This window comes from Festucalex cinctus, chromosome 21 (genome assembly GCF_051991245.1).
Source record: "Festucalex cinctus isolate MCC-2025b chromosome 21, RoL_Fcin_1.0, whole genome shotgun sequence".
Taxonomy (NCBI): Eukaryota; Metazoa; Chordata; class Actinopteri; order Syngnathiformes; family Syngnathidae; genus Festucalex; species Festucalex cinctus.
Window position 1 is genome coordinate 1,813,110 of NC_135431.1, and position 24,162 is coordinate 1,837,271.

Sequence of the window (24,162 nt, forward strand, 5' to 3'; positions counted from 1 at the left end):
ATGACTGAAGCAGAAGGTAAAAAAAAGAAAAGAAAAAAAAAAGTTAGTGGGACGTGTTTTTGTGTGTGTGCGTGAAGGGTAGTTAGCATGGACGTAGCTAAAAATATGCTGCTATCGTGTATCATCTATTTGTAACGCCGCCATGCTGGTGATTTATTGCAGGGTCGTTACACGTTAACGCTGGACACTTTCATTGATTGGCATCGATGGCGTCATTGATTGTGTCTTGGATGGTGGCGATGATGTATATTTGATTGTGTCTTTGAAAGTTTTCAATTCATATATTTGCTGTGGCTTTGATGATCATTTGCATTGTCTTTGATGGTATCTTTGGTTGTCTTTTTAAGTGCACATTAATAAACTTTTTCATGGACTGTCATTGATGTGTCATTGATTACGTCTTGGATGGTGTCTGATAACTCTTTGTGGGGGTGTTCAATCACATATTGGTTGTGGCCTTGATGGTCATTTGATTATATCTTTGGTGACATCTTTGAATGTGATGTGGTGTCTTTGATAGTGGTTATGGTGATTTTTTTTTCAGCAGACATTAATACTGAATTTTAACCTTGACTGGTATTGGTGGCGTCATAATTGAGGTCTTCAATTTCGTCTTTGGTGGTGCCGTTGATGTTTTGCTCCCTTTGTTGGTGTGTTTAATGGGGTCTTTGAGCGTCTGCAGTCTCCACAGATGTGTCTTTGATGATGTTAATAATTGATGGCGGTGTGGTGTCTTTGATTGTGTCTTTGGTGGGTTTTAATTTAGGTCTTTGATGGTATTATTCGATACATGCATTTTTACGTACCTTTAATTCATCTGGCAAGGCAATTGAGAACATGCATTTTTATTTAAATAAAAGATAAGATCATCTAAATCAATCAAATGAAAACAAATAATAGCTAATAAAGAATAAGAAGAAAATATGAATATAATACAAATGCAAATTTTAAATAAAAAGTGACAGACATCTTTGCATGGAAGGTGTCTCAGATTCTGTCATATTTGCAACATATATCAGTGCATTTAAACGCGGAGTAATTTTCCATTATTGGAATGTATCATTTTGATTATGCCGTCATTTTTTAAACTCTTACCTCCAAAGTCAGAAAACAGGCGAGTCCACTTTGCCAACTAGTGGCCCGGCATGCACATTGCACACTAGTTAATAAGGAAATGTTTTGATTTTGCAGACTTGTGAGGAGATTAGACAAGTCAGGGAAGCAGAGAAGAATGAAAATAGCTGCTGGCCTTAAAAGGACGACCACAGCATGGATGAATAATCACACCGGGGAAGGACAAAGAACGATTTGCGGGTCGGGTTAAAACGTTGGAGGGGATCAAACTTTTTTTTTTAAAAGGTCTGGAAGCCCTTTTCAAAAATAGGAGTCTGCTCCTGCGTCATTGAAGTTTTTAAGTCACATTTTAACATGTTTTGCGGTCATACAAGTGTAAAAACTGAGATTGTGAACGTGTTAGCATACACCTTGAGTGGTTTGACTCATTGTTGTGATACTTCAGCGGAGCCGCCGTATTTGATGTGGCAGATCTTCCTGTAAACTTATACAAGTAGAACTAAATCAGACAGTTGGGAAAACAGACTACAAAAACAATGAACGTAATTCGTTACTACTACTATTACTACTTCTGATCCTGATAATAATATACTACGTTGTGACTGGGTAAGACTGTGTGACTTGACTGCAATTTAGTGGGGACTCAAATTGACTTGCTTAACTCAGTCGCTCCCAAAAACGTATAAATACGTTCTATTTTAAATGTAAGTGTCCCAAAGATGTATTTATACGTTTTTTAATAGCTAGAGCCTGCAGAAGGCTGATGCGGTTGAAGAAATGGTAGCTATTACACAAACGGCCAGCAGGTGGCAGCAGAGTATAAGAGATCAACCAAGAACATGTTGGAAAAAAAAAGCTAAATTACTCACAATTTTAAATAGATTGTGAATAATTATGAAACTTAGCTATATTCTAATGCTAATTGCTACAATATGGAAACAGATATAAATATACTTTTTGTTTTTGGTTAAAGAAGAGACTTTAATCTTTCTTTTGGTAGGTTCCATCTTTTTATAGCAATAGAACACAATATTCTGTGGGCCTTGCAAAACTAGTCAAATTCCAGTAAAACAGCCTGGAGTGAAGGGGATTGCTTGTGTGAAAAGGCTGGTAGTGAATGAGTTATTAACTTATTCCTACTCCCTGTTGAACATTTGGACAGACAAATGAACGTGACCGCTACGATGCGACTCCCAAAAAGTGTGAAAGGATGATGCGCAAAGCGACAGGACGGTTTCATGTGGCGTCCTTCACATTAAAGTAGAGTTTAAAAAAAAAAAAAATAGTAATGAGGCCTCTTACCAGTGTGTGTATCCGTGTTTGTGTGCGTGTTTTGTGGAGTGCCGCTAAGCCTTGTGAGTCAGCAACGGCGATGCCAAGGCGAGCTGAGCAGAGTCGACAGGTGGCGGGAGAGATCGGCTAACAGCCTCGCGTTCGCTTCCCACCAACTCGCTGCTCTTGTCTGTTACACCAGTTCATGTACATACGGTCAATTACAAGTTTATGGCGTGACATTAATGAGTGTGAAAGAGATTAAATATGATGTAACTATTGTACAATTGTGTTGTAGAGACGTTTAACAATATGAACAGGGTACATTTAGAGCTATAACGTCATTTAATAGGCACATGCAGATAATTTTAATATTGTAAAGAAATTGTAGCTAGGTCGTCATTTCATAATTTCAAAGGGTTAATTCACTTCATAAGCATTTCGCATGCATTCAAATCTTAGCATTCAACTATTAGCATTCAGCATTCCCACGCAATTTCTCCAGAAATTGCACTTAGTCTAATTAATTGTTGTTGTTAAGGGGCAGATAACGTAAGTTTGACTTCTTTCTGTCCCTTTCCATTTCTCTTTTTTTTTTTGAGGAATGAAATAAATTGAAGCACCTGTAATTCACAAATATCTGAAATGTGCTCAATCAGTATGTTGTCCAGACCAACAGCAACCGATTGCGTAGTGTTGACTAACAACACGCTGCTTACCTGTTTCATTCTCCTCAGTGAGGTCGTCCACCAGCACCACCACGATGGTCATCGACGGCAAGAACGGCGGCGACGCCGGCTCGCCGCCCGCCGCCGGGCCCAAGCGAACCTTCGCCGATGACATTTACTCGACGTTCAGCTCCCCGCTGGCGTGGATCCTCGTGCTGGCCCTCGTGGTCACGTGGTCGTGCGTTTTCGTCATCATGTTCGACCTGGCCGACTACAAAACCATCTCAGGTGAGCGCCGTTCACAATTCTGTGGGGGTTTCATACCTTAACGTCATTTTTGTAGATCATAAAATAGGTTTGTGGTGTTTTGGGTGTTATTCCCTTTCTCAGAAGTGTAAATAAAGACAATGTGACTTCTCTTTACTGCGTTGGCCGATTCATCATTTATATCATTTGAGTTTATGAGTAAGCACTACTTTCCTTTTTCTGTGTTGTATTCACGAGCATAAAAACAAAGCGACTGGAAGAGCTCTTCTCTCCTTTTCTGTTTCTTCTTCGTCTACTTCCTGCAAGCAGGTCCTGGCGTCAGGAAGGTTTTAAAGGACTCAGGGCGTCGAGGCAAGAAGACCCTCGCACTGACTAACCCCCTCTTCTCGCAGACCCCCCCAACCCACCACTAACCTCCTTGAGTGCCCCCCCTTTAGCTCTCTTTTGTCTCTATAGCTTTTGAGGTTTGCAGTAGTGATTCTTGAGCGTTCAAATGTGATAAAAAACAAGCAGATTTTTTTTTTTTTTTTTTTTTTTTTTTTTTATCATATTTGAACTTCAGGTGAGCTTGAATGAAATGAGCACAAAAGACAAATCAAGCTCCTCTGAAAACAGCTCTTTTCATTAGCATCTTTATTTTATATTAGTTTGGCATTTTGTTGGTAGAATGCGGTTGAAAATGGAAGCGAGGGGGGGGGGGGGGGGGGATAGATAACACTTGCTGGCCATTTTATTAAGTACACCTCTACTGTTAAATAGTAAAGATGGTTGCTTGCGATATTTAGACTCTCGTGTAGTTAAATAAAGTGAGCTGGTCTCATCCGATAATGTACCTAATAAAGTGACCAGCGAGTCTGTTAATAATATATTATGTTGAGCACGTCAAACCTGGCCTGTTGTGCTTTTATGGATGTCATTGGGAATACTCTCTACAGATACCTTATCAATTTTCCTTAGTTAGTTTACTCAAAAAAAGTGGTACAGCCTTTTTTGTTTGTCAATCAAACGCCGTTGACACACTTCCCCGCAGGAGGCCTTGGGAGGATCGGCTCGGACCCGGCCAAGGCCGTCAACGACGTGGTGGAGAGGTCCACGAACGCGGTCCACGCCATGTTGAAGTTTGCCGCCAGCCTGGTCGCCCCCGACGAAGATGACGGTAAATCTTTGTCGGGCAGTTTCAAGTCAAACGTTTGTCCTCAGCGCAAGTCTAGCGCATTACACCCCCTGCACCACAACTTAGACCTGTTTTCATCTGGTCTAACGTCAAGTTTATTCCTATCGGTGGGACTCGGATTCAGTTTGATGTTTTTCCTTCTTCTTCTAGGAAATCTCTACGCTGTGAGGAAAAAAGGTGAGCGTGAACAACACACGCAAACACAAGCTGGCAACATTTTGGCCTCGCCGTTACACTGCACCGCAAACTGCACAGTTGTGGACAGGGTTGGGCCATTAATCGATTTTAGTTGGATGATTTTTTTGTTTTTGAATTGCCGATGTGCACATTTCATTTTGCGACCACCCAGCCCTACTTGGAGATGACCCCCCAACTGTTAATATTATGCATATTAGCACAATGGCATAATTGTACTTATGAACCGTCTCAAAGCGACAACGTGGTTGGAGGAGGAGGAGCAAGTGGAGGTGAATCTTAAGAGAAGAAAAGGTATTTGATGCTAAATTCCAATTGCTAACGATTCTGTGATGGTGTCATTAACTGATGAGGGTCTGTACACTTTCTCCCCCCCTAAGTAACAACAACTGTGTTTGACAGCTCTAAAATACACAATGGCTTACTTCTCTGGCTTTTTGCTAACTGCTAACATGCTAATGTCATGGTTCTTTGTGGTCAAACCGAATCTGTGTGCCGACTTTTTTTTTTTTATGTGTTGCAGGGGAGTTTCTACCATCCCGAAGTAAAGGTGTGTGCATACACGCCAGCTTTATTTTTTGTGTAAAATAAGTTAAGCACTCATATGCTATCATTTGCTTTTTCCATGAAAATCTAACATTATAAATTATAAATTAGACTTTAGCCAAAAATAATAATAATTAGATTTTATTTTAAAATCGTATCGCCCTGCCTGCCCTTAACTCGCTGATAAATTGTCTCCACGTTTGTTGAAGTCATCAAGATGCAAGTGAAGAAGTCACTACCAGCGGTTGACGTGGTCGACGAGGACGAAGAGGAAGATGAGGGGTATGAGGAGGGCGATGAGGAGGAGGAGGAGGAAGAAGAGGAGAATGAGGAGGAGGAGGAGGAAGAGGGGGATTATGAGGAGGAGGTAGGGATGTAACGATAACGGCAACATCGTGATATTAAAACTGCCACAATATCGACGTCGTCATGTTCCCGATATTTAAAAGCTACACATCTGTTAAAAAAAAGTCAGGTTGATTTCTATTTGTGCAGTTCTAGCACCCTCTGGTGGCTATTTATTTATTTATTATTATTTTTTTAGTGCAGTTTAATTTTCATTAGGGATGTTTTGGCCCTTCTATGTTGAAAATCTACATTAATTGTCAGATGAAGGGGATTGTAATGCTTTTGAACCGAGTCAATATGTGGTGGAACTCAATGTGGGCTTGCATTAGTGAGTAAGCGCCTCAATATTAATTATTAGAGATTTGAGGTAGTTTCTATGCATTGCTGTTATGTCCTTTTTTTTGGTATTAGCTAATTTCTTACCAATATTGTGACCTTTTTTAAATATCGCCAACCTCCCCACAATATCGTGATATTTATCGTATCGTGAGCTTCATATCGTGATATTTGGATATTGTTTCATCTCTAGGAGGAAGAGGAGGAAGAAGATGAGGAGGGTGTTGAAGAAGATGGAGTTACAGTGGAGGAGGAGGAGGAGGAGGAGGAGGAGGAAGAGGGAGCTGCTGCGGAAGATGAAGAGGAGGAAGAGGAAGAAGATGCGGTGGATGATGGAGTTGACGAGGAAGAGGAGGAGGGAGATGAAGCAGCTGAAGATGAGGTGGAGGTGGAGGAGGACGATGCCTTGGATGCAGATCATGAGGAAGAGGATGGAGATGAAGCAGCTGCAGATGAAGAGGACGAGGAGGAAGATGAGAAGGAGGAGGTGGCTGCAGCCGAGGAGGAAGATGAGGAGGAGGGGGAGGAGCAGGAGGAAGGAGCTGAAGTCACTGCAGAGGTGAAGGAGGAGGAAGAGGAGGAAGATGAGGAGCAGGAAGTCACTGCTCCTGCTGAAGATGAAGCCTTCGAACTTGACACTGATGAAGAGGAGGAGGCGATGGCTGCTCCGGCTGAAGAAGAGGAGGCCTCCAAACCTGAGGCCGAAGAAGGTGATGATGATGAGGAGGAGGAGGAGGCATTGGCTGATGAGGATGAAGATGAAGAAGATGAGGCTGTAACACCTGAGACTGATGAAGCTGATGACACCAAAGAGGATGACGAAGGACAAGACACAGCTGATGAAGATAAAAAGGAGGACGATGATGATGACATAACAAGAGACGAGGAAGATGAAGATGACCTTCACCTCGCTCCTGTCACCGATGAAGATGAGGACGAGGAAGAGGATGAAAGTGTCATTTCTGCCGCGCCGTGGGCTGACGCCGATGACGATGAAGAAGACGAGGAAGACCTCGAGCCATCAACGGGCCCCGGCGACCACAAACTCGATGACGTCACCGACGATGATGATGATGAGGAAGATGAAGAAATGGCTCCCTTGGATGAAGACGATGAAGATGCTGGCGTGCCGACGTTGACCTTGGGTGAGGAAGATGAGCCTTCGCTTGACCTCGAGGATCAGGAGGAAGATAGCGATGAGGATGAAGATGACTTGCTGTCAGGTAAAGTGGTGACATTAGCTCCACTAGCTAGCTATATAATCTAGCTAGCCATCTAGCTTTCTAGCTAGCCATCTAGCCAGCTAGCTAGCCAGCTAGCTTTCTAGCTAGCCATCTAGCTAGCCATCTAGCCAGCTAGCTTTCTAGCTAGCCATCGAGCCAGCTAGCTTTCTAGCTAGCCATCTAGCCAGCCATCTAGCTAGCCATCTAGCCAGCTATCTAGCCAACCATCTAGCTAGCTATCTAGCCAGCCAGCTATCTAGCCAGCTAGCCATTTAGCCAGCTATCTAGCCATCTAGCCAGCTATCTAGCCATCTAGCTAGCCAGCTAGCTTTCTAGCTAGCCATCTAGCCAGCCATCTAGCCAACCACCTAGCTAGCTATCTAGCCAGCCAGCTATCTAGCCAGCTAGCCAGCCATCTAGCCAACTACCTAGCTATCTAGCCAGCTATCTATTTAGCCATCTCTCTATCTTCCAGCCGCTCCACCAGTGGCTTTGGACGAGCTCAGTCCCAAAAAAGCAGAGGAAGAGGAGAAAGAGGATGATGAAGAAGAGGACAAGGTGACAGAGGCTGAAGCTGAAGTTCAAGCAGGTCAGCAAGGAAACATGGCGACAATACTGGGTTGACCTCCTGACCCGCTCAAGCAGACTGGGTTACTTTTACCCAAATTTGGGTTCTTTTTTTTTTCTTTTTTTTTTGACCAAGCATATTGGGTTGAAAATGTTGGAAATCAAAATTTATTTATTTATTTATTTATTAATCAAAATTATTTCTCACCACAGCTATTCTGATGACCTAGTAACCAATTTCCTGGTAGCTTTAACTCATCATCAGTATGGATCGTTTTTACCACTTGTTGAACGTGCTGTGGTCAAATGCTCAACAATCCCTTTTCGGACCCCAGTGCTGGGTTCGCTATTTCACCCAATTTGGGTTACAGCAGTTTTTAAGTGCGTGCGACCTATTTCTTCTTCGACTGTAATTCCAGCGTGTCCCTGCACAAGTTCAGCGAAGACGCGAGTGTCTGCCGTGAGAAGCACCAAGAAGAAAGGTTGGTCATGAGCAGCCACTTTTCCGTCTAAGTTGAGAACCACCAAATGTAGAATGATGATGATTATGCAACCGTATTACTTTTTTTCCATGTGAAGAATCTAAAGCAGTGAAGATCACTGAAAAAACAAAAAGAACAGGTAATACTACTGCTTTTTTTGTTTTTATGATGATAAATTAGATTTATTTTTTTCATTTTTTTTCTTTTAAAATAGACAGTTAAACTTATTTTTATGTACGTTCCATTAGTGTTAATTTTATCCACCATTTTGACATTTCGTCTTAGTTTTAGTCCCGTTTCAAACGAGCTTTTCAGTTTTCATGATAATTTGTCAACCCCATCCCGTTTTTATTGAGTCCATTTTTAGTCGACTATAAATCGAGCATTTTAGTCCTCATTTTAGTCCAAGAAAACATCATTTTATTTGGCTAGTTTTAATCAACAAAAACTATCAACGTTTTAATCTAGTTTTCGTCAACTCAAGACATTTAACCCCTGTATTTTTTATTTTTTTTTTGTCAGCAGATTATGTTTAACATTTCGGATCTAAAACTATTTCACATTTTTTAAAAAAATTCTCTCATATTTTCGATGAAAACAATGACAGATTAGCAGAGACAAGATTTTACAAAATCATCATTTTTGTTAAAATGTCGATATATTCTGCATTTTGGGACTGCCAGTGAGGGTCTTGGTCCGGTGAAAAATGTGTGTTGACCAAATTATTTTTGTTTAGTTTTCGCCAACAAAATTAACACTACATTCCATAAAAATTGACATTTTTATTTGATAGTTTTAATGAAGATTATCAGGAGAGACCTGTTCCCTGAAAGTGACTCGCTAACTTAAAAAATCAAGACAAATCATGCCGTTCGTCAACATCATGTCAATTACATAACATGAATTTAGTTGACTTACATTTGACTTGGTAGTTTGATGTTTTAATGACGTGTGAATACTGTTTGCGTCCCAGCTCTTCCCAGGATTGCCAGTCTGGAGCCAAAAATGAGACGGATCCGGAGGATTCCGACGCTTCTCAAACGTATGTGGGGATGATGTTGGGATGCGTGTGTGCTGTGGTTCTGCTCTGATTCCATTTCCTTCTCTTTCTCCTTAAAAAGCCAAGAAAGAAGAAAAGAGCAAGAAGCCCAAAACAGGTTAAAGACAATCGCAGATCTGACTTAAATTGATGTATAGGAATATTTAGAAGTCCTACTTATATTTTTCTACCGACTAGGGATGTAACGATATATAAAATATCACGATATATTATCACGATATGAAGGTCACGATACTGTTGTATTTTGGCAATACCAAAAAAGGTCACAATATTGTAAAAAACCTACAATACCTAATGAGACTTAATATTGCGGCACTTGCTAATGCAAGCACACATTGAGTTCCTCTACATATTGACTCGGCTCAATATTACGTACCTCTTCATCTGACCATCAATGTGAATTTTAAACACAGGAGGGCCAAAACATGCCTTATGGAAAAACAAAAAACAAAAAAACTAGCCACCAGAGAGTGCTAGAACTGCACAAATAGAAATCAACCTGACTTTTCGAACAGATGTACTGCTTTTCATATCGTGACATGACGTCGACGATATCACAATATTGCCGTTATCGTTAGATCCCTAGTTGTTATCGGTTTTATTTTTGTAAAGTGTCTTTGAGTCTTTTAGAAAAGCGTTATACAAATAAAATGTATTGTTATTATTATTATTGCAGATTAGAGATGATGTTAAAAGAAATTGAATTTAACCTTTTCCTTTTTTTGTGTGTTCATTAGATGTACCTGCTAAGAAGGAAAGTCCAAAACCAGAACTAGTCCCTGAGCCAGTGCAAGACGGTACCTCAAATGATATATTTATACATACACTATGGACAAGTACTTTATAAATGACTACCGTGGTAACCGATAAAGACTCACGATGTAGAAGAAAACAGCATTTTAAATAACTATCGACTGCAGCGACTGATGCTATGCTAGGCTAACTCACTGTTTCTTTTAGTCGGTCCTTGCAAACCGGCACCAGTCTACTGTCCGTCCCCTCCCGGCTGGTACGGTGAGTGTTCAACATCTGGACTCGTCACAACTGCAGCCAACCCGCATCCCTTCACCTCCAAATATTTTCCGTCACAGTTCATCAGATCGTGACCGACACCCCGTACCCGCCTCCGACCGCCTCAGGTAGCCCGTCTGACATCCACTTCCTGTGCGGCACTTCCACTACTAACGCGACTATGTATATATTTTTTTTCTTTCTAGGTTCTGCTGCTCCGGTTCTGACCACTCATCCCGTCCACCCGCCGCCGATTTACCACGCGCACCCGATGATGCCGCCACTCTACCCCCACTACCAGCACTATGCTCAGGCCGTGCCACCTGCCATGCAGCCGCCGCCGGAACCGGTCCAACCAGTAGAAAGAGTCCAGCGAGTGCAACCAGTCGAAACAGTCCAGCCAGTGCAACCAACTGAACCGGTCCAGCCCGTACAACCGGTACGACAAGAAGAACCGGTCCGGCCAGTTGAACCGGTCCAGCCAGTTGAACCGGTCCAGCCGGTCGAAACCGTCCAATCAGAAGCCACAGAAGAAGCACCGCCCACTCAGCCCGTAGTTGAAAAAGGTGAGGAAGACTACTACGGTCCGTAGATTTAATTTTAACAGACTTCAAAATGAATATGCAACCATTTTACTCTGTTCCCAACGTTTTGATGACACACCTAATTTTTCCTTCTTAAAGAAGAAGAAGCAGAACCAGTAATTAAGGCAAAAGCTGAATCAGAGCGTGTCAAAGAGGACGTGATAGTATCGTCTGCAAAGAAAGGTAGGACACTCTTCTCACATTTTTTTTTTTTTACTGCCATGTTCCAAATGTATTATGATGTTTTATTCCAGAAACCAAGAAGAAAAAGACGACAAAGAAGATTGCAGATCACAAAGGTACTTACCATACACAACATTTGTATTGAGGCCACTTCATTAGGTACCCGACGTCTAACCATCTCCAAAAAATGCTTGTCGATTTTCAGACGAGGGGCTCAAAAAAGACAAAACCAAAGCTGCGTCTACAAAGACAGGTGAAAAATTATCATTGGTTATTTCCAGTGCTGGACAAGTTACTTCCAAAAGTAATAGCAATATATTATTATAGGATAGTTTTGAAGTATGAGATTTCATTTTTAATCCGCTGATGGCCTTCGACAACGAGGTTGTGGACAACAATAGCCAAAGTGTCGAGTGTGAGGGAAGGACTGAGCCAGGTGATGTTACAGAGGTGAAAAGTAATGATAGGCAGCGAAAGTTAAATATGATTTTTTTCTTTTAAACCTTTACTTCCCCATATAAGGAAAGTGAGAACAGATTTTCATTGCGGGAATGCTGAAGCATTCCCACATATGTTATTGTGACTTTTATTCTCCACACTTTTTCATAATTTATCTCTCAACTTCATAAGCATTCCGCGTGCATTCAAATCTTAGCATTCAGCCATTAGCATTCAGATTTCAGCATTCCCACGCAATTTCTCCAGAAATTGCACTTAGTCTAGTTTGCAATACAGTATTGACCTTGCAATGTTGTTTATGTGCGAGTGTGCTGTCAAGGATCTTTACTCTGCGGAAGGGGAAAGTGAGGAACTGTCAATTAGTAATGGCATAATGGAGCCATAGTGTGAATGATAAGAATTTCAGTTTTAATTCGAATTGAAGGATTTAATTTCAGATAATAGAGGTAAGGGAGAGAAGGGTAGCAAATGTTAGGTTTGTTTCGCGGAAAATACTGACATCGGCAAACCAATTAAATGGGGAATAGAAGAGACTCAAGGACGGCGCCCTGAGGAACGCCTGTGGTAACGGCAGAAGAATTGGGTGGGGGTGTGCTCAAGTAATCCAGTCATATTGGTGTCTGAACCCTCACGCTGTTTTCATGTCTTTTTTTCTTGACATTCAGCGGCAAAAGCGCGAAAATGTGCTGCAGCTCCTCCAAAGAGAGGTAAATGTGATTTAGATTCTGGTTGCCGTGGTGATGTTGTCGCGTTTTAACCTTCAGGTGTTCTTTCTTCACGTTAGAAGCAGCAGTGACGAGACGGAAGAGAAGCTCCGCGTCTGCCTCAAAGACAGGTCACTCATTGGCTGTCGGTCTTGTGATTTGATGTCGTCATGGCAACAGATTATTATTTTTTTGTCACTGTCAGATGCTATCAAGAGCAAAATAAGAACTTCGCCCTCTGCAGCCAAAAGAGGTAAAAAAAAAAAAAGTAGTGGTGTTTGATTGACAATTGAGCGTGGTTTCCGTGCATTCAGTGGACAACATTTTGAGCGCACAAACGACGTCACGTTCACGATCTTAAAGCCGCATTTTAAACGAACGCCCCCGCGGCAGGTCCGAGTCAAAGTCCCAAAGCAGCGGAAGTGCCGCTGCAGCCCGGCAGGCTGAGGGGCGGACTGCTGGACGCGCTGAAGAAGACAAACGTGACGGACAAACACGACAAGTCCTCGACGTCGCAAACGCGTGAGGCCCGCCATCGTCAAAAAACAAAATGGCTGCTTGCGAGTGGACTGACGATTGACGCGTGCGCTTTTTCTGTTTTCAGCCAAGTCGAAAACGGCGTCACTGAAAAGTGAGTTTAATACCCGTTTGTGTACTTGTGTTTGATGCTTTGTTAATTAAAATATTTGTTAGTTTATATTTACTTTTATTTATATTTATTTAATTTATTGGTGCATTGAGTTGTCAATAATAAAACACAAAAATATCAGTAAACTATACTGATTTTATTTTACACAAAAGTTGTAAATTTCTAAGAAATACTTGTTCAATTTATATTATTTGTATTTTTCTATTTTGTCATCACAGGCAAAGCCAATCAGGCTGAGGAAAAGGAAAGGTCCTTGAAGGACATTAAAGGTCTGAAACTATTTTAAAATGACATTGAAGGCATTTCATGATTGACATTTGTCTTTTCTTTTGTTTTTCAGACAAAAAAGACAAGGAACCTGCACAAGCCAGTAAGTGTGGAATTCCCCCGCCCCTCAATATTGCAATTGTGATTTAATATACAATCATTAAGGTCCTCCTCCCATGTACTGTATTTTTCAACAAGCAATAAATTAATGTGTATTAGAATAAACAATATCTTTTTTCCTTTTTTTCTTTTTTTAGTCTTTTAGTAAGAAAAAAAGGAAAAAAAATAAAAAACAATATCAGAATGTGATTAGTTCTGTTCAAGTAGAATGTAAACAAATAAAGTTTCCCTCCACCTAATATTGATTAATGATTTGTAAATAACTATCAATCAGTGCGACTGCTAACAAGAAGCCAACAGCTTTTCCCCCTTCTAACGTACCCAAGTGGTCAAAAAGGATTTCGTGTTTATGAATCCAGAATAAAATATAAACCAAGTGTTTTAATGCTTGTTGTCATCAGAGGGAGGAAAAAGAGCTTCCCATAGAGCCTGAGGTATTTCTTCTTGTGTCTAATTGTCTTCTTCTTTTCCTCTCATCAGCACAATGTGAAGATGAGTTGTAACTATTTGACTTATCAGCAACATAACACTCCCAAATGTTCTCTCTCCTTGAGTCTTCTTCTTTCCCTAGCGACGTTCTCTCTCTTCCTGAGTGTTTCCACACTTTGTTATCATACATCCCCCTTTTCATACAAAAACACCTCTAAGCTTAAAGTGGGCAAATTTTAGGACAAAGGGGTATTTGATTTTTTAGATCCAAAAGGTGGGCTAGGTCATTTGTGGTGAGGATAAAAACAAAAATTAATTCACCAATTATGTATTTAATAAAATACTGTACGCACAAAAATAGTAAATGTCTATTTTTATTTTTTTGCAGTCAATTATGAGGTTATTCAATGAAAGAAATGAATGAAAAATACAGTAAGAAATTATTGTGTATTTTTTTTTATACTGAATTTAGTTATAATTGAGTAAATTACTTTTGATTGTGATGCATGTTTACATTTAGATATGGTTTTATATATATTTATATATACAAAATAAATATGAAAAATTATGTCAATATGTAAAATTATTTTTAGTAATATTTCAATGATTATTTTATTCATATTTTAATTATTTATAATAGATCAGTATATATTTCCATGTGATAAATGAATAAAAAATGTGTCCAATGAAAAATATGTTTCAAGAAAACAAATCAGGGGAAGAAAAACGAAATGATTTCGAGAAATGTTTTCAAGGACTCTCATTTTAAATGCTTGGATTTAAAAGATTTATTTATTTATTTTTGACAAATGAGCTGGTCCACCTGTTCATTTTAGAAATTAAATATGCCACACCCCCTTTACATCAAGTCCCAAAGTTTGCCCACTGGTGTCTTTAGAGGTTCTGTTGCATTTTGCACTAATTTTTACTACTTTACATCCCGACTTTAAAACCTTTGCCGCATGCCGGTGAAACCACAACATCCCCCTCTTGCTTCATGTTTGACTTCTTGTTGGCATGTAGCATAGTCGCTCAGCCCGTTGAATTGTGTGTTCCTCTTGTAGAAAAGCCCCAAGATGAAAGTGAAGAAAAGAAGAAATCAGGTGAGTACATGTTCCATATAGAGAACCATATAGAGATATCCATATAGAGATATTTGGCTTTTTGGGGAACAAAAAAGGAGTTACCGGTAATTTAGAAAAAAAAAAAAAAAAAAAAAGTGGTTTGTCACCATCTTGTGGCATTAATAAGCAAACACTGTACATTCAATATACAGTTTACCCTCCTCGCCACTAGAGGGCACTGTAAGCCCATAGTGCACATTCAAATTTCACACGTTTTTATTTTCAAAGTAAACAGTTCCAATGTGTGTGTTTTTTTTTTTCAGGTCAAAGATTCTTCCAGTGTGTTTACGTACCCGGCAAAAATGCGCAGTATCCCTTGCGACCGTTCAGCCCAGCCGTGCCACCCATCGCCACCGCCATGCCACCCGCCCTCAAGTCCCTACTGGAGCAACACAAGGCGGCCAGAACGTCGGGGCAGTAGGGCAAGCTTCCATCGCACCCTACCAAAACATCGTACAATGGGACTTGTTTCCATTCAGAGCAACAAGGACTGAAATATTTTTATTTATTGAGTATTTTTTCTAACCTACAAGGCTGAGCTCCTGGGGGTCTCTCATTCAGACCAACATAAACAAACGTAAATACAGTATAAGTGAAATCTACCTAGCCGGCAGATGGAAATTAATCACTTTTCTTCACTTGTTGCTAGGCAGAATTCGATATGAATGACAAAAAAAAAAAAAAGAAGGGTTTGTGACATTTCCTCGGCAACATGGAGAAGATGACTAATATCCCACAAACTAAATAAAGAACATGGAGGGCTGGCAGAAACAAAAATATTGGAAATTTAGAATTTATTATTAAATATTAACTAACTGCAGCACCATCTGCTGGATCTGATGGGGCAGTGCACTGTTTGCCCCTAATACAAAATGTTGTATATCATTGTAGTTCACTCTTTATTTAAGAGTTTTTTTAAAGCTCATTAGTATGCATCTAAACTTTATTGGGTCAAACCGCAGGAGCCCCGCCTCTTTCCACACCTGCGCCCGCCGCCTCTTGAACACATGCTAACAATGCTAATGCTACCTTAAATACTTGACAACGCGTGGTTATGCTCTAATATTCAAAGCCCACGGATGTTACATGTACAGCTAATTTTCATTTGTTTGAGGTTCAAGCGAAATATTAGCATTATTATGATTAGCATCCTGCGTTCAGAGACAGGAAGTGTGTGTTAGCGCGACCAACTCTGGAGACCGATCGTGTTTATCAGTCGGGGCGATCGGTGACCTCGTTTCTTCGACTGTACGTCAAAGCGGCGCGTGCGGCCATGTTGGCTCACAAAGCTAGAATTTGAGCGTCGCACATGTTTGCTATCGATGTCTTACTTGATGACGAAAGAAAGCAAGCGAGCGAGTCTTTGCACCAGACTCCACCCTGAAATAAGTTCAAGGGTTAAAAAAAAATAAATAAATTCAGTGACCTCATTCTGTTAGCATACGTTAGCATATGTTGCTACGACTGTTGCTACGGTTGCGCAAGGTCCAAGTCATGTAGTTCAGAGCTGAACTAGCCTCAACTTTCTGAGTCTTAACGTGCGCGGACTTGATGACAAAAAGACTTAACAATTCAAAAAATGTATCAATTAGCATGTTAGCATGTTAGCATCTTTTATCATCGGACTCTACTTTATCAGCAAGGAGAGAGTTTGGTAAATGTACCGAAAGGGTTTTTATTATATTTTGATTAGAGTTTAGCATTAGCATCAGCTAAATAAATGGAAATCAAGTTGGGATGGAATTAATCACCTTTATTGAGTAAGCATGTAGCTAACTATCGCGAGCTAATCACTCAGCTAGCCGTTAGCTAACAGGTTTGTAGTTGTGCTGCTTCGTGTTGTTTTTAGCTCACAAAATGTGTGAATTTGAGGGCTGTCTTGTCAACATGGTTCCACATTTGATAAATACTGTAATATTAATCATTATTATTAATAATAATAATGATGATGATGATGATGATGATGGAGCCTGTGGCGTGTGAATTCAGATGTGAATACTTTTTGTTTTTATTTTATTTCAAGAGTTTATACAAGTTTTGAGAGGAAACAGGTTGTTGCACAAATTCGTGTTCCTTAAATAGGAATCATAATTCAGTACACCTAACAATTTAATGTTGTTCAACTTTAATAAGGTTAAAAAAAAAAAAAAAAAAAAAGAGCCATCGAGTGTTCATATTACAAAATAAACTCTAACACTGTTGTTTTTGTCACTTATTCACAGAAAAAAAAAAGATAATTTTGATTCATTTTAATAAAACCTTAACTCGTGACAACTGAGTCAGTTTTTTGAGTTATCACTTATATGAAGTACTGTACTGTTTTTGTATTATGAAACAAGTCAGCAGTTTTGTAGTTCTTAGATTTTTTCGAACAATTACAATAAATACTGTTACGGTTATACAACTACAATAAAAAAAATAAAAAAAAAAAGACTAAAGTGGCGTACTCGCTGTGGCATGAAACAAACACTATTGCGTCAGATTCCTAGCTAGGTGCTGCTGTTTTGGTGCGCAATCAAAGTTAAAGTCTTGAAATGTCTTCATTATTAAATGTAATAAAGTAATCATCTTATAATAATGAAAATCGAGGCAGCATGTGACAAAGTGTCAACCTTTATTTGTACATGTCCGCAAAATGGAGGACCTCACTGAACGTCGATTTGCTTTGATCTGACGTGAACTTGTCTGTGGTTGTGAATGCGAATGGTCGTTTTGTCGAAATGTGCCCTGCGATTGGCCGGCGACCAGTTCGGGCGGTGCGTCATTCGAAATCCTTAAAGCTCAAACACTTCAGGATTTTTAAAACATAAATAAATAAATAAGTACATTACACGTTTGTTGACTTTGGCTGAGCTAAACAAACATTATGTCAGTGTAGAATATTAATAATAATAATAATCACACGCAATGGCCGCATGCAGCTTTTACATCATCATCAATACAAAATTAAATATGACGCACAGTGAATAATAACAACTGCAATAGCTCATAATGACACAAATATCATTATGACAGTTGGTCCCTGCCGGCCACTTCATTAGGTAGACTGTCAGGTGACATCCAATACAAAAATATTAACACTAACTTTTGATTGACATTGTCAGAGAGCTTTTCATGGAGCAATATCTTTTAGCATTATTATTATTATTGTTGTTGTGCTTGTAAATCTACACTATTATACACTATATACGATGACACTAATATGTATCTTTGTTTTTACACATGTCAATCACAAGTGAGCATTATTATCTCTGTCAAATACATGTACAAGAGTGTGAAATATGCTTTGATAAATTGATAGTGTCTAGTAACAATCACAATTATGTTTTTTTTTCCAGTGCTTGTGGAAGACAAAAAGTAAAAAGTCAAATAAAATCATGACAGATTTAAGTTGGATTTGCCCCCAAAATTGTTCTTGTTCTAAAACCACAAAGCGACCCCATTTATGAAGGAAGAACAAAAATAGCTGCCTATGTCGCTGGTTTGTTGCAGCAAATGTTTAAAATAATAATAATAATAATAATAATAATAATAATAATAATACTGTCAATGGACAACATCGCAAAGAACATTCGAAAGGCCGAACTATTCAAATAATCGTTGATACATTTCTTAAAATAAACAAACACTTGTGTCAAATACTGCACATAAATAAATACATAAAAAGTCACTGTGAGGTGCTAAAGTATTTCCATTTGTGATAAAAGCGTCTTTCTACATACATTATTTAATATTCATTCGTTTCAGGTGAAAAAAAAAAAAAAGATGAAACTAAACTATGACATTTCTGTAGAATGTGTTGAATGTGACATAAAAAAATAATTTGCAAAGCGGAATTGAAATGGCAGAGGTGCATTTGTAAAACGCTGTACGTACATTGAATTGGCAACGTTGTCACAAAAAAAAAAAAATGTGGAATACTGAAAAACATCAACATTCTGGCAATGTGAAAATAGTTCCCAAGGTGTGCTGAATGAGTTCATTTGAATTGGTAGGCTAGCTAGCCATGACGTTAGCGGCTGACGCTAATATTAGCTTAACTAAATGTACCGATTCCAGCGTGTAAAACATAGAACTCCTAATTAAGATGTTTTGCCAGATTTTTTTTTATTTTTTATTTTAAGATAGCTTCAACACACAATTTTTCTGTTAGCGTTGCTCAACTAACAAAAACACTCGCAAAATTAAACAGGTGCTAGGCAGAATTGAGAATTTTGTATGCACAAAGACTAATCTAAAATTGTATATCGTACAGCAATATTTTAACCGTGTTTTTTTTTTTCAGATTAAAAACCACACAGTACACAATGCTTATGATGTACGAGTTTGTACTATACAGCTGTATTTGTTTAGAATTTTACAGTTGAGAATTTTTTTCTTAATTAATTAGTTTACACGCGCTGTTGCACATTAACTACCATTTGAGCGTTGGTTTAGTTTACATAATTCCCCCTCCATCACAGAACACCACCGCAATGTGAAATCCGAAATATGGACAATTTCGAGTTTGTGTCACAAGTCAAAATGGCGGTGGAAGGACGCGCTCTACTCATTGAAAAGCAATGGGACTTTGGCTTGTTGTCATTTGATTTGTGAGGATTATTTCTATTTCAAAACGTGATGAAATGATGTTTAACTAATATAACAATCTCCCTGGTTTGGTTCGTACGCTGGTCACAGGCAAAAGCAATCCAATATGGCGGTTTTTTTCACCGTGTATTGCGGAAATATCACAAATGCCCGGATGTTCAGCTCAGCCACGTTATTACTATATAGTATTTACGTTGGAAGGTCTTTAAACTCACTTTTAAAATGATAAACACATCTAAACAAGTCTAACTGATAAAGCAAGATCAATAAATAAAAATATTGCACAAATAATGTAGAAAAAAATGTGTACTCACACCTGCAAGACGATGGTGACGATGATGAAGAAGCTACCGTACTACACTTACATTCCCGTTTCAAATCCGCCATAAAGGCGTCTCCTTTGGGAAACACTGACAAACCTGTCTCGAACGGAGCTTGAGCGTCGACAAAGTTCACTGTTCAGCACACAATAGGCTCCATGAACGCCGTTTTGAAACCGCAGTGTAAGCTCACGAACCCACGTCGCCGCTCTCACTCCACCAAATGCGGAAGTGATCAGACAAGAAGCGCGCGGTGCGTCTCCTGACAACACAACAGCCAATCAGCGGCTGAGCAAACGGCAGCGAGGCTCTGATTGGCTAAATTAGTAGATAGCGTATTTGATCGTGACGTGATATTAAAATTCAAAACAAACACAAAAAAAATGCTGGCAAACGATTAAAATAATTCTTAACATAAAAAAAATAATAAAAAAACGAAAATTCATGGTGGAGGGGATTTTACTGTGTACAGATTTTCCGACCTAAACAGATAAGCATTAATGTTTTCAGTTAACTTTATTTTCAGTTATTAACTAAATTTAATAAAAAACTGGATGGGTGGAGTATGAGGGGGACATATTAGATTCTAACAGTTTCTTCAAACTTTTACATTTGGACGCCATTTGGGCTTTTTGGCTGAGCTATCTTAGCTTCACCTAGCTAGTATGCACTGCAATATAGTTTTTAAATCTTGAAAATAAAATAGGAATGAGATGTTGATGATGTTCGAGGAGTAGGCCTACATAATGCATAACATTTCACTTTTAGATGTGGATTTCTTTGCTGAGCTAGCTTAGCATTGTATAGCTAGTATGTGCCACGTTACATACGCTAGCAATTTAGACTGGATTAAAACTATAAAGAATTCATGACTACGATGTTTATGATGTTGTACAAGAGTGCGTTCGTTCTATGTTTTAGGATCACTGGGCTAGCTAGCTTTAGTACTAATGCTAACAGAAAACAAATACATTGTCAGTTGGATCATTATTACTATTAATACTTGCACTCGCTAATGTCTCGTCTCTGTTGTTAATGACTTAGTAATGAATCATTGTTGATATAAACACTTTGACTTCCTGGTCACATTTGGGCCTTGTGACACTAAGCTTGAGGTTATTATCGTCAGAAATCAAAATGGAGGATGATGTTACGTGCGAAGATCATAAACAAAAACAAAAAAACATTGGTCATTTGTTGTTTTTTTCCGTAAAGGGAGGTTTGCTGGTCTGTCTCGACGTCCATCTTGCTCACCCTGGCATAAAGCTCGCGTTCAAATGTCCGTTTGTCCCATCGCTTGCGTCGCCGATTGAGCGCGGGAATCATTCGAAGACAATCACTCGGATGTCCGTGTTGGACTTATGTGGACTTGGCACTTGACAAAATAAACACGGGAAGTCCACCAAGGAAGTCGGAAGCGGAGTCAACCTCTTCGAGGAACCCCACACTGAGACGCTTGCCGAGGATTTCCGGAAGGTTCCAAGTGGATTTCTTTGTTGTTGTTTTTTAGTCCAGCGAGAGCAACGGCTGCATGTTGTCTTCATCGCATTTCACCTTGTCAGGTCGCTTTAGGACGCCGGGTTCCACCACCGACTGGGACCTGCAGGGTTAGCAACATGCTACGTGTTAGCATTACAGATTTTTTTTTGTGCCAGTCTGTCTCACCTTTTCATGGACCTGGGCGAGAGGTCTTTGTCGATGTCTCTATGCAGGTCCTGCACAGACAACGCGTAGGCATCTGGTCCTCCGTCAGGTTCCGCGTCAGGTTCCGCGTCCTCGTCGTACGCGTGCTCCAGCAGGGCCCTGGCCCAGGTGCCCATGTCGTACGGCGGCATCATCCCGCCCAGTTCCGACGGTAGGATCTCCGGATGCAGCAGTTGGTGGAGGCTGGTCAGGTTGTTGCCGTGCATGAAGATCTACGCTCATGAGAACAGCCAAAAATGTTTTAGGAAGGCTCCCTTGACCACTGACCAAAACTCGACAACACGATTTCCCTCACCCGCTTCCTGGTCTTGTCCTTGAGGAAGGGCCTGATGACGGTGTAGAGGGCGTGGATGTACCACGGCTGGTTCACAAAATGGATTCCTCCAAAGCGGGCGGGAAAACTGTCCTGTCGCCGACACAAGCACGACTTAATGTTGCGGTATTGTGCCGACGCAAGAAGTAATGCGTGTGGGTCAACATTGGAGTCGGATCCAATGAAAACGGTGGTCAAGTTTTATGGATACAACAAACACGAGCTTGAAGCTTCAATCTGCCCAATGGTAGTCAGTCAGAAGCCAGTTACCATCTTTTTATTTATTTATTTATTTATTTTTTTTAGCCCTTTCGGCAAAAGCTTTGCCGGTTCCATATTACGGCATCCATGCAGAAATTTCTACTAAACATACAACTGCATTGTAACTGTATTCATAACACTCATTACAGTTTCACAGTCTGTTAGCGCCCTCTATTGGCGGAAAGTTGATAATACCGTACAGTCAAACAATAAACTAAATCAGTCAGCTTCATAGTCTGGGAATCGGACGGTCTACAGCATTTTGGGTTGTCCAGTTTGTGGCCAGGATTTGAGACCAGGTACCCTTTTTGTCTATTTTGTTCCAAAGCATAAAAGTTCAGATTAGCTTAGCATAGCTTGCTACCTGCGAACAGACCAAATTCATCCAATTACACAATGATTTGATTGAATATTAACCGGGTAATCTATTCTAAAAGGATTTGGCAGTGATGGCCGTAGTATAGTCACTGTACATACAGTATCTTGTATATTTCTGTCTCACACTGCTTACATCTCACTCTCAGTATCGTCATCTATTTCGGTCCCTGCTCTGCGTCCTTCCTCCGAACACAAGTGTCCCCCAAGTCCTCTCTCTCTTTCTTTGGCGCTCTCAATTTGCTTCTCTCTGGCTCCGTCTCAACGTCTGCCTCATTGTTATTCGTCTTCATGATGCAAAAAATAGGACGCTATGTCCTTTTTTTTTTTTCTTTTCATTTTGAACTATAGCCAGCAACGGAGAGGAATACACAACATTCGGGCAAGACAGTCTATAAATAACGTTTATTGAGGTCGGCGAAGGCCGGGCTTTCACAAAGAAAACACGGTCATATCCTGCCATCTGCTAATTAGATGACGTCGGCGTACTTGTTGGACGGTCGAAATTGCTTTCAAGAAAGAAATGACTTGTGCATGAACTTCCAGCGTTGCTGGATTAGATTATGAGATGTAAATCTCTGGAGGTCAGGAGGAGATGATCTGAGCTCTATTTTAAGAACCTGATGTTCGAAAGAACATCAAGTCAGGATGTGGACAACTTGTTAGGTTGTTGACAAAATTATTTTCCAGAAGCTTCTGCTAGAAGCTGACTCGAGTGGACCAGAAGTCAGTGGCCATGTTGAATGATTTCTCAAGAGTTCCCAGGTGTCTTTATAAGATAAATATACCAAGTATCAACATTATTACAGAATTTTCTTTGCCATGGCAAAATTGGCTCATCACAAGATACGGAAATACGTATTCAGAAAAATATGTCCTACTTGGATACTTCCACGTGATAGCAGCCAGTCAAACCCTGTCAACAATCATTTTGATGATTTAACGTCCAAAGGCCATAGGTGGACTTTTCTGAATCTACTGGCTCAAAAAATCTATTTCCGGATGTTTGCTGCAGGTCAGCGCAAAAAGCTTGACGGGAATCGAAGGTGACAACATCCAGGAAATTGTCTCCACAAGGTGACTGAATATGAAGACAGAAGCTTTTCTCACGCAGATTTCCTTACCGCCATAGAGACGTAAACAAAACGTATCCACTGCCGTGGACGAAAGAGTCTTGTAATGCCACACAGTAAAGAAAACACTTACTGTTGACCTGTTTTCTTTTTTTGAGTCACTCCAGGCTGGCTTTCATTTTCAAGCTATTTGGTAAAAACCAAACTGAAAAGCTTTTTTTTCCGCTGCAGGCTACACTTTAGCTCCTCCAAAAAAAAAAACATACTCCTACTTTTTCGTTTATGGCTGCAGGACATTTTTGTTCATCTTTTGGATGGATAAGAAGTGACAGTCGGCCATCTTACTTTTAAACATGCACTCTTGTCATTCCCTCCTGCTTTTAACCCGACCTGTGTCTATTTGTGTCTCATCAACCTTTCTTGGTCTTCAACCTTGTGTTTCATCGGTCTATCCTGTTCTACTAGTCACCTGTGTCTTATCACCTAGTCTGAGGGCTGTGTGGCATCTACAGGTATGTCTCATTAGTCTATCGAAGCTACCTCGCCAATCTCATCAGTCTCATTGTCTCTTACCAGTTTGACTTGGTGGTCGTCAAGTCTGTTTCATCACTTTGTCAAACTCTTTGTGTTTTCATTGTGTCATGTTAGTCTTTCTAACCGTTTATCACCCTCTCTCAGTCCACAATTCACATTAGCCGTCTCTCGGTTGGCGGTCGTGCCCGTTCTTACGTCCTTGTGATAACGAGTCGCGAGTACTGTCCCGACTGAAAGTACGACTAAGCCA

At 40.0% G+C, this 24,162-nt stretch overlaps 2 protein-coding genes across 7 annotated transcripts in view; one reads left to right on the forward strand and one right to left on the reverse strand.

Annotated features, from left to right (window-relative positions):
- On the forward strand, positions 1-15,429 carry LOC144010912 (uncharacterized). Its single transcript, XM_077511437.1, has 29 exons — positions 1-16; positions 2,380-2,538; positions 3,084-3,302; positions 4,312-4,437; positions 4,606-4,632; positions 5,174-5,200; positions 5,406-5,563; positions 6,155-7,103; positions 7,579-7,692; positions 8,090-8,152; positions 8,250-8,291; positions 9,126-9,194; positions 9,274-9,309; positions 9,950-10,009; positions 10,173-10,226; positions 10,304-10,351; positions 10,430-10,789; positions 10,907-10,990; positions 11,062-11,106; positions 11,196-11,243; positions 12,115-12,156; positions 12,234-12,284; positions 12,359-12,406; positions 12,547-12,675; positions 12,758-12,784; positions 13,021-13,071; positions 13,143-13,172; positions 14,683-14,721; positions 15,006-15,429. The coding sequence occupies exons 1-29, from the start codon at positions 1-3 to the stop codon at positions 15,161-15,163; spliced, it is 3,279 nt and encodes a 1,092-aa protein (XP_077367563.1). The 3' UTR covers positions 15,164-15,429.
- Positions 2,067-24,162, reverse strand: part of clvs2 (clavesin 2) — a 27,226-nt gene continuing 5,130 nt past the window's right edge. For 3 of the 6 annotated variants that reach the window (XM_077510518.1, XM_077510517.1, XM_077510513.1), the window contains exons 4-11: positions 21,652-21,762; positions 21,318-21,568; positions 19,647-21,252; positions 15,036-15,182; positions 11,115-11,231; positions 9,071-9,264; positions 3,066-3,285; positions 2,067-2,536 (exon numbers count right to left, since the gene is read on the reverse strand). In XM_077510518.1, the coding sequence (XP_077366644.1) occupies positions 21,159-21,252; positions 21,318-21,568; positions 21,652-21,762 (456 nt within the window). In that variant the 3' untranslated portion in view covers positions 2,067-2,536; positions 3,066-3,285; positions 9,071-9,264; ... (1 more) ...; positions 15,036-15,182; positions 19,647-21,158. Of the gene's footprint in view, positions 2,537-3,065; positions 3,286-8,925; positions 9,265-11,114; positions 11,232-15,035; positions 15,183-17,337; positions 21,253-21,317; positions 21,569-21,651; positions 21,763-24,162 lie in introns of those variants that run through there. The other 3 variants (XM_077510515.1, XM_077510514.1, XM_077510516.1) reach the window with 3 other exon arrangements.

Coding starts and splice junctions, on each gene's coding strand:
- LOC144010912 (XM_077511437.1), top strand. Junction 4,633..5,173: donor CTACGCTGTGAGGAAAAAAG/GTGAGCGTGAAC, acceptor TATGTGTTGCAG/GGGAGTTTCTACCATCCCGA. Junction 14,722..15,005: donor TGAAGAAAAGAAGAAATCAG/GTGAGTACATGT, acceptor TTTTTTTTTCAG/GTCAAAGATTCTTCCAGTGT.